The sequence below is a fragment of the Hypanus sabinus genome, chromosome 6 (genome assembly GCF_030144855.1).
Source record: "Hypanus sabinus isolate sHypSab1 chromosome 6, sHypSab1.hap1, whole genome shotgun sequence".
In the NCBI taxonomy this organism is placed as follows: domain Eukaryota; kingdom Metazoa; phylum Chordata; class Chondrichthyes; order Myliobatiformes; family Dasyatidae; genus Hypanus; species Hypanus sabinus.
Genome location: NC_082711.1, coordinates 127,890,338 through 127,905,786, shown reverse-complemented (window position 1 = coordinate 127,905,786; position 15,449 = coordinate 127,890,338). Strand labels below are relative to the sequence as shown.

General features: G+C 44.2%; 1 protein-coding gene across 1 annotated transcript in view; it reads left to right on the top strand.

Moving 5' to 3' along the window:
• ncf1 (neutrophil cytosolic factor 1) overlaps positions 1 to 14,435 on the top strand; it is a 127,777-nt gene extending 113,342 nt beyond the window's left edge. Inside the window, exons 9-12 of the mRNA XM_059972903.1 lie at positions 1,479 to 1,586; positions 3,222 to 3,406; positions 13,583 to 13,731; positions 14,138 to 14,435. Of these exons, the coding sequence (XP_059828886.1) occupies positions 1,479 to 1,586; positions 3,222 to 3,406; positions 13,583 to 13,698 (409 nt within the window). The 3' untranslated portion in view covers positions 13,699 to 13,731; positions 14,138 to 14,435. The remainder of the gene's footprint in view (positions 1 to 1,478; positions 1,587 to 3,221; positions 3,407 to 13,582; positions 13,732 to 14,137) is intronic.
• Positions 14,436 to 15,449: the final 1,014 nt, after the last annotated feature.

The following is a 15,449-nucleotide window of genomic DNA, read 5'->3' as shown; positions in this document are numbered from 1 at the left end:
TCAACGTTGTTTTCCACTCCAGTTGTTTCTGCCACTTTCCCCAGTTAGGGACCCCAACTAAGCAACTGACCAGCAGGCATATTTCCTTTAAGGAGTTGCCAAAGTTGACACTGTACAGCAGGAGCAGCTTGTGGAATGAAGCAGTGATGGAAATTCACAATGCCTACAAACTCCTTTCATTTTTTTATTAGTGTGGGATGGCAGGAAATCCATAGTAGCAGTTACTTATGATGGGAGGGGTTTCACACCTTCTGTGGTGATGTGATGGCTGAGGAAGCCAATCCTTGACAACTCAAACTGGCATTTAGCGGGGTTAATAATCAAACCTGTCAACAAGTCTGTCATCCAGGTAAACAAAATAAAATCTAAGTCTTTTAATACAGAGTTTGTCAGCCTTTGGAAAGTCTGTGCTGCATTTCTCTGCCCAAACAGCATGCACAGAAACTCAAAGAGGCCAAATGGGATTATCACAGGTGTTTTGGGGATGTCCTCCGAGCACACAGGCACCTAACTATAACTGACTTTGGAAATAATTAACTTTTTGGCTAAACTTGCTGGATGTGTGTGACTGGATTATGGTCAGGGGTGGTGGCCTCATTAATGTATCACCACATGGGCAGCAACTACCACCAAACTCAGGGGCAAAGCCCAATTTCAACTGGCGTACATTTCCAAGTCTTCCCACGTGGGCAAACTCAATCTTCGCAGTTGCCAGCTTTCCTGGGTCCAGTCTACGCGCACAAGCACGGACTGTGTGTGTGCGTGGTGTGTGTGTGTTTGGGGGAGTCTTGGGTGGGTGGGGTCAGTGCATGTGGGTGTCTGTGTGTGTTTGTGTGAGTGTGTCTGTGTGTATGGTGGTCAATGTCTGTGTGTGGGCTGGTAGGGTCAGTGTGTGTGTGTTGTGTCTGTGTGTGGTGGCGCAGTGAGTGTGTGTGTGGGGGGGTAGTGAGATCAGTGGGTGGGGGTGGGGGCAGTGTGTGTGGGGAGTGTGTGTGTCTGTGTAGGGAGTGGTGTGTGTGTGTGAGTGTGTGTGTGTGTGTGTGCGTGGTGTGTGTGTGTTTGGGGGAGTCTTGGGTGGGTGGGGTCAGTGCATGTGGGTGTCTGTGTGTGTTTGTGTGAGTGTGTCTGTGTGTATGGTGGTCAATGTCTGTGTGTGGGCTGGTAGGGTCAGTGTGTGTGTGTTGTGTCTGTGTGTGGTGGCGCAGTGAGTGTGTGTGTGTGGGGGGTAGTGAGATCAGTGGGTGGGGGTGGGGGCAGTGTGTGTGGGGAGTGTGTGTGTCTGTGTAGGGAGTGGTGTGTGTGTGTGTGTGTGTGTGTGTGGAGGCAATGTGTGACTGTGTGCGTGTGTTGGGGACTCAGTGGGCTGAGCTTATTTCAGATTTTGAACATCTGGAGTTTTACTTTTACTTTATAGGAACCATGTTCCATGTTCCTATAGGAACTTTATAGGAACAATCATGTTGTTCTTGTTGAAACAGGAAATACGAGGCTACTGGGTACTATCCCTCTATGTACCTCCAGAAGTCAGGCTGCCCACTCAACTCTGGATTCAACGTGAACAAAGTGAACTCCCCACCCCCCCGCAGGTGAGGCGGCCTCGCACTGAGTTAAACTTTTCCCCTTGCTCTGCTCTTTTCAGTTAATCAGAGAGCGGTCAGAGAATAATGACTTTGAATGTTGTAATTTCCTGTCCCTTCTGTAATATTTGTGGAACTGAAACGAGACTCTTGTCGGCAATACTAGGTGTTGTCAAAGCACGGCAACTCTAAGAAAGAAGCCTCAAAACTGGTATTAAGTTTGGTATTAAGTTCAGAATAAGAATTCATTCCCATCCTTGAGCCTAAAAGCTCGAGTTGTAAGATTCAGTCTTTCATTAGATATTTCAGAGTTCTGAATGGCAATTTTGTAAATGGTCCTGATTGTAATTCCAGTTAACATGGCTGAATGTGAGGTCACTGACTGAAGTGTTTGTGAAAATAACAGGATGTTCTGGCCATCACTTCTCGAAACTAAGGCCAGATATTTGCTGACTCTCCCATTGCTGTGAAACACTGATGACTGCTCCACATCACTGAGCACGGACTGAAAGCGCTGTAAAATACACACACACGCACCCCTGCCACACACAGACACAACACACACTGAGAGTGGTGCTGTACTCTCCTGCTGATACAATGGTCCTTCCGATAAATTCTTCTGAGTTTATGACTGTGTCAGATCCCTTACTGAACAGCTTGATGCATACCTGTCCAATCTCACAGCCTCAGGATAGAAGGACGTCCCTTTAGAACAGAGACGCGTAGATGGTGGGGAACCTGTGGCATTCATTGCCACATAATGGCTGTGGAGGCCGTGTCTTTGAGTGCCTTTAAAGCAGAGGTTTATAGATTATTGATTAGTAAAGGCATCAATGGTTATAGGAAGAAGGCAGAAGAATAGGGTTGAGAGGCAAAATAAATCAGCCATGATTGAATGGCAGATCAGACTTGATGGACTATATGGCCTAATTCTGCTCTTATGTCTTATGGTTTATATGGACAAATATCCCAACCCTGCTGTTGCCTGGCAGCATGATGTAATGGTGGAGGGAGAAAGGTAGGGTCACTGAATTATAGGAAAGATATCAATAAAATAGAGAAAATACAGAGAAGATTTAATAGAATGTTACCTGGGTTTCAGCACCTAAGTTACAGGGAAAGGTTGAACAAGTTAGGTCTTTATTCTTTGGAGCGTAGGAGGTTGAGGGGGGGCTTGATAGAGGTATTTAAAATTATGAGGGGGATAGATCGAGTTGACATAGATAGGCTTTTTCCATTGAGAGTAGGGGAGATTCAAACAAGGGGACATGATTTGAGAGTTAGGGGGCAAAAATTTAAAGGTAACACGAGGGGGAATTTCTTTACTCAGAGAGTGGTAGTTGTGTGGAATGAACTTCCAGTAGAAGTGGTAGAGGCAGGTTCGGTATTGTCATTCAAAGTAAAATTGGATAGGTATATGGACGGGAAAGGAATGGAGGGTTATGGGCTGAGTGCGGGCCAGTGGGACTAGGTGAGTGTAAGTGTCGGCTCGGACTAGAAGGGCCGAGATGGCCTGTTTCCGTGCTGTAATTGTTATATCGTTATATAATGGGCCAAGCTTAGATGGTCAGCAGGGGCGAATTAGGCTGAAGGGCCTGTTCCTGTGCTGTATGACTCCCTCAGTAATTCACTGCACATTTTCAGATCAACCATACGTAATGCAAAGAGCATCCATGGGGCAGAGCGGAAGCGGATAAGCCAGGAGACCTACAGGCGGAACAGCAGACGGTATCTCCAGCAGAAGGCCAATACAGGTTCTGCAGCCACCAACAGGAACGTGTGGAAGCAGAAGCAGGATCCAAGGACAGAGAAGAAGCTTCCATCTGCAGGTACCAGCAGCTCCACTGACGCCTCTTGAAGGCTCCACAAATACCAGCCATTCTCATATTATCACCACCCACCAGGCAGTGTTGTAATTTGAGTGCGAGGAGGTCATCAGGCAAGGTCCTCTTGGCCAATGCCCTATCCCTCTTCCTGGGTCTGGGGCCAGAATAGGTTACTGCTTCAAACATTCTGATCCGAGTCAATTGGGAATGTTTGGGACACTCTTCTTCATTTCGGTAGCACATCCCAGGAACACCAATTCAATGAGGGCCATTGGTTTAAAGTTTATAAGGCTGCTGTTTATAACCAATGAAGTTAGATATGGCATCAGCCTCTCACTAAAAAAAACTAAACCTCCTTTCTGAAGCTGTGGAGCCCATACAAAATGCTGGAGGAACTCAGAAGGTCAGGCAGCATGTATGGAGAGTCAACATTTCAGACAGAGACCTTCATCTGGAAAGGAAGAAGCCTGAATAAGAAGTTGTGGGGGAGAGGAAGGAACACAAACTGGCAGGTGGTAGGTGAAACCTGGTGAAGGAGAAGGTGGGGGCAGGAAGATGAAGTGAGAAGTTGTGTGATAGGTGGAAGAGATAAATGACCACAGTATTCCCTGTCCCTCTGCCTCAATCCCACACCAGTAGAAAGAGGCCCCTTCCACTGTACCCTAAGCAGGCTGTCAAACTGCAGGAGCTGGGCAAGAGCTTGAAGTGAAATGTACAGTTCTGATTGAGCAGAACACCAAAATTGTGGGGTGTTAACTCCAGGCAAAATGTACAGGGGAGCTTTAGCTGGTGAAGGTCAGGCATGGAAGGATTTAACAGTTTTATTCAAGAAAGGTAGGAAAAGTAGACAGATTGTGCAGGATTCCCCTGTGGTGATTTCACTTGAAAATCCAAGAGCTCCCTGAAGCAGTATGTGGACAAGTCCAACCAGAGAGGAGGTTGTACTGGGGAATGCGCCTGGCATGGTGAGCGACTTTTCAGTAGGTGAACAATTATCCCTATGCTTTGAGACAGTGCTAATAAGGGAACAATAGACAATAGCCAATAGACAGTAGGTGCAGGAGTAGGCCATTCGGCCCTTCTAGCCAGCACCGCCATTCACTGTGATCATGGCTGATCATACACAATCAGTACCCCGTTCCTGCCCTCTCCCTATATCCCTTGACCCTGCTATCTATAAGAGCTCTATCTAACTCTCTCTTGAATGCATCCAGAGACTTGGCCTCCACTGCCTTCTGGGGCAGAGCATTCCACATATCCACCACTCTCGGGGTGAAAAAGTTTTTCCGCATCTTTGTTCTAAATGGCCTACCCCTTATTCTAAACTGTGGCCTCTAGTTCTGGACTCACCCATCAGTGGGAACATGCTTCCTGCCTCCAGTGTGTCCAATCCCTTAATAATCTTATATGTTTCAATCAGATCCCCTCTCATCTTTCTAATTTCCAGTGTATACAAGCCCAGTCACTCCAAACTTTCAACATATGACAGTCCCACCATTAACCTTGTGAACCTACGCTGCACTCCCTCAATAGCAAGAATGTCCTTCCTCAAATTTGGAGACCAAAACTGCACACAATACTCCAGGTGGGGTCTCACCAGGGCCCTGTACAGCTGCAGAAGGACCTCTTTTCCTCAATTCCTCTTGTTATAAAAGCCAGCATACCATTAGCTTTCTTCACTGCCTGCTGTACCTGCATGCTTGCTTTCATTGACTGATGTACAAGAACACCTAGATCTCATTGTACTTCCCCTTTTCCTAACTTGACTCCATTTAGATAGTAATCTGCCTTCCTGTTCTTGCCACCAAAGTGGATAACCTCACATTTATCCACATTAAACTGCATCTGCCATACATTTGCCCACTCACCCAACCTGTCCAAGTCACCCTGCATTCTCATAACATCCTCCTGGCATTTCACACTTCCACCCAGCTTTGTGTCATCAGCAAATTTGCTAATGTTACTTTTAATCCCTTCATCTAAATCATTAATGTATATTGTAAACAGCTGCGGTCTCAGCACAGAACGTTGCGGTACCCCACTGGTCACAGCCTGCCATTCCAAAAGGGACCCGTTAATCACTACTCTTTGTTTCCTGTCAGCCAGCCAATTTTCATTCCATGTCAGTACTCTACCCCCAATACCATGTGCCCTAATTTTGCCCACTAATCTCCTATGTGGGACTTTATCAAAAGCTTTCTGGAAGTCCAGGCTCTCCCTTGTCCATTTTCATAGTTACATCCTCAAAAAACTCCAGAAGATTAGTCAAGCATGATTTTCCCTTCGTAAATCCATGCTGACTCGGACTGATCCTTCTACAGCTATCCAAATGTGTCGTAATTTCCTCTTTTATAATTGACTCCAGCATCTTTCCCACCACTGACATCAGGCTAACTGGTCTATAATTCCCTGTTTTCTCTCTCCCTCCTTTCTTGAAAAGTGGGACAACATTAGCCACCCTCCAATCAGCAGGAACTGTTCCTGAATCTATAGAACATTGGAAAATGATTACCAATGCGTCCACGATTTCTAGAGCCACCTCTTTAAGTACCCTGGGATGCAGACCATCAGGTCCCGGGGACTTATCAGCCTTCAGATTCAACAGTCTATCCAACACGGTTTCTTGCCTAATATAAATTTCCTTCAGTTCATCCTTTACCCTAGTTCCTTTGGCCACTATTACATCTGGGAGATTGTTTGTGTCTTCCCTAGTGAAGACAGATCCAAAGTACCTGTTCAACTCATCTGCCATTTCCTTGTTCCCCATAATAAATTCACCCATTTCTGTCTTCAATGGCCCAATTTTGGTCTTAGCTATTTTTTTGCTATTCACATACCTAAAGAAGCTTTTACTATCCTCCTTTATATTCTTGGCTAGTTTACCTTCGTACCTCATTTTTTCTTGGCGTATTGCCTTTTTTGTTATCTTCTGTTGCTCTTTAAAAGCTTCTCAGTCCTCCGGTTTCCCACTCATCTTTGCTCTGTTATACTTCTTCTCTTTTATTTTTATACTGCCCTTTACTTCCCTCGTCAGCCATGGCTGCCCCTTACTCCCCTTAGGATCTTTCTTCCTCTTTGGAATGAACTGATCCTGCACCTTCTGCATTATTCCCAGAAATACCTGCCATTTTTGTTCCACTGTCTTCCCTGCTAGAATATTGTTCCATTGAACTTTGGCCAGTTCCTCCCTCATAGCTCCATAGTTCCCTTTTTTTAACTGTAATACTGACACATCCGATTTTCCCTTCTCCTTCTCAAATTGTAGGCTAAAACATATCATATTATGGTCACTACCTCCTAATGGTTCCTTTACCTTGAGTTCCCTGACCAAATCCAGTTCATTGCACAACACTAAATCTAGAATTGCCTTCTCCCTGGTAGGCTCCGGTACAAGCTGTTCTAAGAATCTATTTCGGAGGCACTCCACAAACTCCCTTTCTTGGGGTCCAGTACCATTCTGATTCTCCCAGTCTACCTGCATGTTGAAATCCCCCATGACAACTGTATCATTACCTTTGCCACATGCCAACTTAACTCTTCATTCAACTTACACCCTACATCCAGACTGCTGTTTGGGGGTCTGTAGATAACTCCCATTAGGGTCTTTCTACCCTTAGAATTTCTCAGTTCTATTCATACTGACTCTACATCCCCAGATTCTATATCCCCCCTCGCAAGGGACTGAATATCATTCCTCACCAACAGAGCTACCCCACCCCCTCTGCCAGTCAGTCTGTCCTTTCGATAAGATGTATATCCTTGAATATTCATTTCCCAGGCCCTGTCCGCTTGAAGCCATGTCTCAGTTATTCCCACAACATCGTACTTGCCAATTTCCAAATGAGCCTCAAGCTCACCTACTTTATTCCTTATATTTCGTGCATTCGTATATAATACTTTTAATTAGGTACTCTCCTCTCCTTTCATATCAATTCCTATTTCACTTGGCCATACTGTATGATCTCTTCTTGAGCTTTCTACTCCATTGATTCTGTTGTCCTTTTTAACTTCTCTTATTTTCACTTTCCCTTTAACTCCATCCTTATATTTCCAGTTCATCCCCTCCCCCCCACTACTTAGTTTAAACACATCCGTGTTGCAGTGGCAAACCTGTCTGCCAGCATGTTGGTCCCCCGCCTATTAATGTGCAACCCGTCCCTTTTGTACATTTCATCCCTACCCCAAAACAGATCTCAGTGGTCCAAGAATGTAAATCCTTGCTTCCTGCACCAGTTCCTCAGCCACACATTCAGATCCATTATCTCCCTGTTCCTGCCCTCTCCAGCACGAGGAACTGGGAGAAAACCAGAGATAACAACCCTGGAAGTCCTGCTTTTCAGCCTTCTTCTGAGTTCTCTGAAGTCCTGCTGCAGAATGTCCTTCCTCTTCTTCCCGATGTCATTTGTGCCAACATGCACTACCACTTCCGGCTGTTCACCTTCACCCTTGAGGATGCGTGCAATCGGTCCGTGATGTCCTGGACCAGGGAGGCAACACACCATCCTTAAGTCTCGCCTGATGCTGCAGAAACCCCTTTCCGTACCTCTTACTATGGAGTCCCTACTACCACAGCTCTTCCTGATGTCTGACTCCTCAGCCTCTGCTTCTGCACCAATTTTCGGCTCGCAGACCTGTCCGCCTCTCAGACTGGCAGTATCTTCTGTCCTGACAGCTTCCAAGAGGGTGAACCTGTTTATGAGAGGTACATCCCCTGGGGTCTCCTGTACTTCAAGCATCCTTTCCTTCCTCATCGTCACCCCCTTTCTCTCTTCCGGTATCCTCGGTGTAACGACCTCACTGTAGGTCCTGTCCAGAAAACCCTCATTTTCGCGGATAAACCTGAGGTCATCCAGTTCTTTCTTCAGTGCTGCAACATGCTCCTTCAGAAGCTGAATCTGGACACACTTTCCACAGCTGTAGCAGCCGGGGGCACCATCAGTGTCCCTGACCTCCCACATCATGCACGTAGCACACTGAATCAGCTTAGTGGTCCCTCTGCAATTGTGCCTGGCGTAGTCTCCTTGCCGAAGACTAGCACTTTTCGCACCAGGCACTTCCCTCGACCAGGCCACTTCCCGACAGGCCACTCCGCTAGAGCTCTCCCTCTTTTTATTTGTTTGAGCTTGAACAATTCAAATGCTGTGAATAAGTTAACGTTGCAGGTAAATATTAAATTGGGGAATGTAAATTATGAGTGCATCAGACAAGACCCAGGGTGATATAACTGGAGAGAATTGTTTTCATGCAAGTTCATATCTAACATGTGAAGGTTGTTCTTAAAACCAGTTGCAAAGAACTGTGGACTGGTTTGCTCCAGTAAGAGAAAAGGAAGTGAATGTCATGACGCAGGAACCTCGGATGATGAAAGGAGTAGTTACTTTGTCAAGAAGAAGGCAGCATTTGTAAGGCCTAGGAAACTGGAATCTAACAGATTGCTTGAGGACTATAAAGGAGCAAGATGGGAACTCGAGAAGGGACTTAGGAAAACCAAGAGTACTCACAAAATTACCTTGGCAAATAGGATTAATGAGAATCTCAAGTCATTCGACACATACATTGATCAAGGGGCTTACTGGTGTAGAAGCACTTAAGGATGAAGAAAAGACCTTGTGTTCGGAGACAGAGGATGTGGACAAAGTCCTAAATGAGTACTTTGTATCAGTATTTATTGAGGAGAAGGGCAAGGATAGTGGGATCAATGTGGAATATGCTAAGATACAAGGACATTTCGTGGACAAGGTAGTGTACTAATTCTTGGAAGAACATTAAGATGGCTAAGTCCCCAGGATCTAGTTGCTGTGCTGAACATGTACTTACTTTAAAAATTACCTAGGGTTACTCATACCCTCTATTTTTCTAAGCTCCATGTACCTATCCAGGAGTCTCTTAAAAGACCCTATCGTATCCACCTCCACCACCTTCACTGGCAGCCCATTCCATGCACTCATCACTCTCTGTGTAAAAAATTTACCTCTGACATCCCCTACTTCCAAGCACCTTAAAACTATGCCCTCTCATGCTAGCCATTTCAGCCCTGGGAAAAAGCCTCTGACTATCCACACGATCAATGCCTCTCATCATCTTATACACCTCTATCAAGTCACCTCTCATCCTCCGTCGCTCCAAGGAGAAAAGGCAAGTTCACTCAACCTATTCTCATAAGTCTTGCTCCCGAATCCAGGCAACACTTATTGCTGGAGTTTTGACCAGACCTTTGTATCTTCTCTAGCCACAGGTCCAGGGAACTGTTAAGTAGCTTATAGCTTCCTTTGATCAGGAAGAGAAATAGAGATAATCCTGGAAAATATAGACTCCTGGGTCTCACATCAATAGTAGGAAAGCTGCTGGAGAAAATTCTTAGTGATAAGAATTATACAAGTTTGGAAAACTATGTCCAAATTAGAGGCAGTCTGCATGGCTTTGTATGGGACAGCTCATGTTTGACTAATCAGATTGAGATGTAGATGTAAAATCAAGATGTAATGATTGATCAAGGTAAAACAGTGGATGTTACATGCAAAGATTTTAATAAGGTGTTTGATAAGGTTCCTCATGGGATACTCATCCAGAAAATCAGGATGCATGAATCCATGGTGCCTTGGCTTAAGTGACCCAAAATTGGCTTGTCCACAGAATAGAAAGTAGTGGTGGATGAGTTGTATTCTGGATGGAGGTCCATGACTAGTGGTGTTCCACAGGGATCAGTACTGGTAACTCAGCTGTTGGCTATATATGTATATAAGTGAAGAAAATGAAAATGTGGTAAGATGAGTGAGTAAATTTGCTGATGACACAAAGATTCCTGGCATTGTCCATTGCATGGAGGATTGCCAAAGAATACAATGGGATATTGATCACTTGTAGATATGGACAGAGAAGTGGCAAATGCAGTTTAATTCTGGTAAGTGTGAGGTATTGCACTTTGTGAGATCTAATGAAATGAGGCAGCACACATTTAGTGGCTGGAATCTGAACAGTGTTGATGGACAGATGTATTTTGGGGCTCAAGTCTCCAGATTGGGAAGTCCAAATCAAGATAGCGATCAGTTTGCTGATACTGACTGCACAAGCTGGTATAGTGGTAAAGAAGGCATGCTACCGTTTATTAGGCAAAACACAGTCAAACAGTCAAGAAGTTATGTTGTAGCTTTATAACATAAAGCTATGTCTAGAGTATTGCATTCAATCTGATTGCTCAATCACAGGAATGTGGATGTTCCGGAGAACGTGCAGTAGGGTTTTACCAGAATGCTGTCTCAGTTAGAGGAGATGCACTGTAAGGCAAGTCATAAAGAACAGCACAGCATGGATATAGGCAGTTTGTCCAACCAGTCCATGTTAATCAGGGCGCCCACCCAGTTGGCCCAAATTTCATGTGTTCAGCCCTTATCTCAGCCCTGCCAATCAAGGTACTTCTTAAATTGTATTATTGTAACAGCCTCAACCACTTCCTCTCACTCCATATAGTCACCACTCCCCCTCACTCCATATTATCATCACTTTCTGTCATTCCATATAGTCACCACTTCCTCTCTCTCCACATTCCTCCCATTCCCTCTCACTCCACATTCCCCCATTACCTCTCACTCCACATTCACACCACTTCCTCTCACTCCAAATAGTCACCACTTCCTCTCACTCCACATTCACACCACTTCCTCTCACTCCACATTCCCCCATTCCCTCTCACTCCACATACACACCACTTCCTCTCACTCCATATAGTCACCACTTCCTCTCACTCCACATTCACACCACTTCCTCTCACTCCACATTCCCCCCATTCCCTCTCATTCCACATTCACACCACTTCCTCTCACTCTGTATCATCACCACCTTCTCTCACTCCATATAGTCAGTACGTTTGCCCACTCCATATTCTCACCACCTCCATATAGTCACCACTTTCCCTTAATCCATATTCTCACCAGTTTTTCTCATTCTATATAGCTACCACTTTCTTTCACTCCACATTCTCACCACTTTCTTTCACTCCACGTTCTTAACCTGGCCAACCTCTTGCTATATCTCAGGACCTCTAATCTTGGTAACATCCTCATAAATCTCTGCACTTTGTCCAGTTTAACCATATTGTTCCTATTACAAAGAGACCAGAACTGTACACAATGCTCAAAATGTAGCCTCACCAATGACTTATAAAACTGCAACATAAAGACCCAACGCCTATACCCAGTGCTGTGCTTGATGTAGGCCAATGTACAAAACAACTTTTACATGACACTGTCTACCTGTGCCACCACTTTCAATGATCTTCTGTTCCACTGCACTCCCTCATGCTCTACTCATAATATAAGTGCTATACTGGCTTAACTTTCCACTTTTTTATATTGAAATCCACTTGCACACCTTAGCCCACTTCCCTAACTGGTCATGATCTCCCTGTAATCTATGATGACTTACTTCACTATCAACAACACCTAGTAATTCAATAGGTACACTTAATGTCAGAAAAATGTATACAATATACATCCTGAAATTCTTCTTCGCAAACATCCACAAAAACAGAGGAGTGCTCCAAGGAATGAATGACAGTTAAATGTTAGAACCACAAATGTGTCATCTGCAACCTCACTGATCAGGCCTTGTGCATTTGCATCCAAGTCATTTATATCGGTAACAATTACAGGGGTTGTGGCACCAGCCCCTGCAGCACGCCTCTAGTCTGGCCTCCATTCTAAGAAACAGCCTTTAATCACCTTCCTACCTTGGAGCCAATTTTGAATCCATCAAAGTACAATAGCTCTTCCTGGATTCCATAAGACCTAACCTTCCAGACCAACCTACCATGCAGGACCTTGTCGGAAGCCTTGCTAAAGTCCAAATAGACAAAATCTACAGTCCTACTCCATCTATCTTTTTAGTTGTTATTTCAAAAAGACTCTGAAAAGTTAATTGAGCACACCTTCTATGCACAATGCCATGCTGACAACTTCCAATCAGATTCTGTCTGTGCAAATGTTGGTAGATCCTGTCCCTCAGAATTCCCTCCAGTAACATCCCCACCACTGATGTCAGGCTGATCAGCCTGTAGCTGCATGACTCTTATTTGCTCCCTATATTGAAACAGAAGTCATTAGCCACCTTACATTTTTTGGGGGCTTCATTGTCTCTGTACATGGCTCCATGACTTCATTTCTAGTCTTCCGCAAAGTCCAAGGATGCACTGAGTTAACTCCTGGGGATTTTTCTACCTTAATATCTTTTAATATTGCAAATAGCACCTTTTTGGTAATAGTTTCTAGTACATCTTCACTGGTTTCCCTTACCTTCTGTGTATACATAAACTCAGAGGTGAGATTGTGATTAAAAATCCTACCTATCTCCCACAGTTCAAGATATAGCCAGAGCTTCTTATCTTTAAGAGACCTACACATTCTCCCTAGCCACCCCATTACTTTTAATGGAGGGTGTATATTTAAAATGAGAGGAGTATGTTCAAAGGAGATGAGTGGAATAAGGATTGTACAGCTGGAATTACAGCTGGAATGTACTGCCAGGTCTTCGAAATAGGCACATGAATGTCAAGAGATTGGAGGGCTATGGATTTTTTGTAGGTAGAAGGGATTAGTTAAGTGTTCAATGACTAGTTAATTAGCTCAGCACAATATCGTGGGTTGAAGGGCCTGTTCCTGAGCTGTACTGTTCTTTGTTTTAAAACAGAGACATCTAAAACTAGGACTATAGACTTAAGTTTAGGAGTAAGGCTTTAAGAGGGTTAACGAGGAAGAACGTCTTTCACCTAGAGGTTGTTTACATTCTGGAATGCACTGCTTGAGAAGGTGACGGAGGCAGAGGCAGAGGCAGATACATTTAAAAAGTATCCAAACAAGCAAATACTTGACCCACCATGGACTGAGTTCTGATCAATGGAATTTGTGGAGACGTGCTTTGCTATTGATGGTGTCTTTTGTGCTCCATGACATTGGGTGTTTCAATGTGTGTGTGTATGTGTACATGTATACTGGGCTATCCGTACATGTTGTTGGTTGTACATAGCTATGTGGGTATGTGTGTCAGTGTGAACTCTCTGCTTTTCTCCTTCCATGGTCCTGTGTTGCTCTTTTAGGGACGTGTCCTGACTGTAAGAGTTGTCTGTGTGGGAAGTCTGGGTATGTGCCAGTCCGGTTGAGTGATCATCAGTTCTTTTTTCTCTCTCAGATGCCATAAATCAAGAGGAAGAAATTCAAAAGATGGCTCCAGAAATCCCCCCCCGGCCCACCCTCAGTGAGATCATGGCACACTGCACTGAGAGAACCAAGAGCAAAATAAAATGAGTGTGAGCCTTTGCAGGAAACCATCGGCAGCAGGTATGGCCAGCTGGTGGTCATGTGGCTCGTGGGTGTGAATCCAGCTGTGGTCTTGTTAACGTGGCTCTTGCTGTGCTTAGGTTTCATGTTCAGTATCCAGCTGTGGCAGTTAGCCGTGTCTGAAGTCCAGTTCTGGTGGGTGGCTGTGCTATTGGGGTTCCACCTTGCTTGAGTGATTTTGGATTTTGGAATTCACTGTGTGGAAATTTGATGAACTAAGTGACCTCACCCTAACCTGATCCCAGGCTCATTGTTCAAGGAGCTAATTATTTCCTCTTCTCCTGCCCCTCCCACTGCTGCCTGCAACAATCAACAGGTCAGGCACTGGCTGTGGAAAGAGTTACATATTTCATTTGAAATCTGATGATAAAGCCTAAAACTTTAATCTTTGTTTCTCTCTGCACAGATGCTGCCTGACTGGAGTCATTCCAGCAATTTTTGTTATTATTTCCAGCATCTGCAGTTTAGTTCTGAATTCATCTGAGGAAGTTGCTGGTCCCAGACTGCAGCATGACTGAAGTTGACTGTGCATGCACCTGTGCTTGTATTGGACCCCAGCTTGTATCTTTCTGCAGCAACCAACCTGGGCCAGGCTTGTTTTAGGAGTTGCTGAGACAATGGGTCAGAGAAAACAAGCAGGAACAAATCCCCTGCAAGGATTTACACATGTGTTAAAACAATAAAAGACAATCTTACTTTCTTCATCTGGTTTGTGTTTTTCCTACTGTGATCTTGATTCCAAGATTACAATGTCTCTAAATTGTCAGATTAGAACAGAAGCATATCCTGAATGTCGACATTTATTTGTAAATTGAAAAGCAATTTTGCCCTTAAACCTCATGGTTACAAATTGGCATATAGGAGGGAGGTTGGATATTTGGTTCAGTGGTGCCACAACAGCTTCTCACACAGTAACAGTAAAATCAAAGAGCTGATTATTGATTACAGGAAGAAGAAGCTGGATGAGTGAGTGAGCCCTCATTATAGTAACTTTAAATTCATTGGCAATACCATATCAAAGGATCTGTCCTGGGACTAGCAAGTAAGTGCCATCACAAAGAAAGCATGACAGCTCTTCTACTTTCTTAGAAGTTCACATAGATCCACCATATAATCTAAAACTTTGACAAACTTCGAATGATACTCAGTGGAGAGCATCCTGACTATTTGCATCATGGCATGGTATGGAAACATCAATGTCCTCAGAAAGTGCTGGATGCAGTCCGGTCTATCACAGGTAAAGCCCTCTCCATCATCGGGTAGATTTACAAGGAGCACTGTCACAAGAAATCAACATGCATCATCAAGAACTGCATTATCCAGACCACATGACTGCCATCTGGTAAAAGGTCCCACACCACCTAGTTCAACAACAGTTATTACCCTAAAACCATCAGGCTCCTGTATCAGTGTGGATAACTTGACTCACTCGACACAAAATTGACTCCACAATTTTGACTCACTTTCAAGAACTTTGCAACTCACATTCTCAGTATTATTTATTTATTTTATTTTATTTGTGTAATTTGTTTTCTTTTGCACATTAGACACGACATTTGTTATGTACAGATTTTCATAAATTATTTTTTCCTGTAAATGCCTGCAAGAAAGTGAATCTCAGAGTTCTATATGGTGACATATATATACTTTGATAATAAAGTTACTTTGACTTTGTCCTGTACCAAATTCAATGCTGACTCCTTGTAGCTGCTGAGATT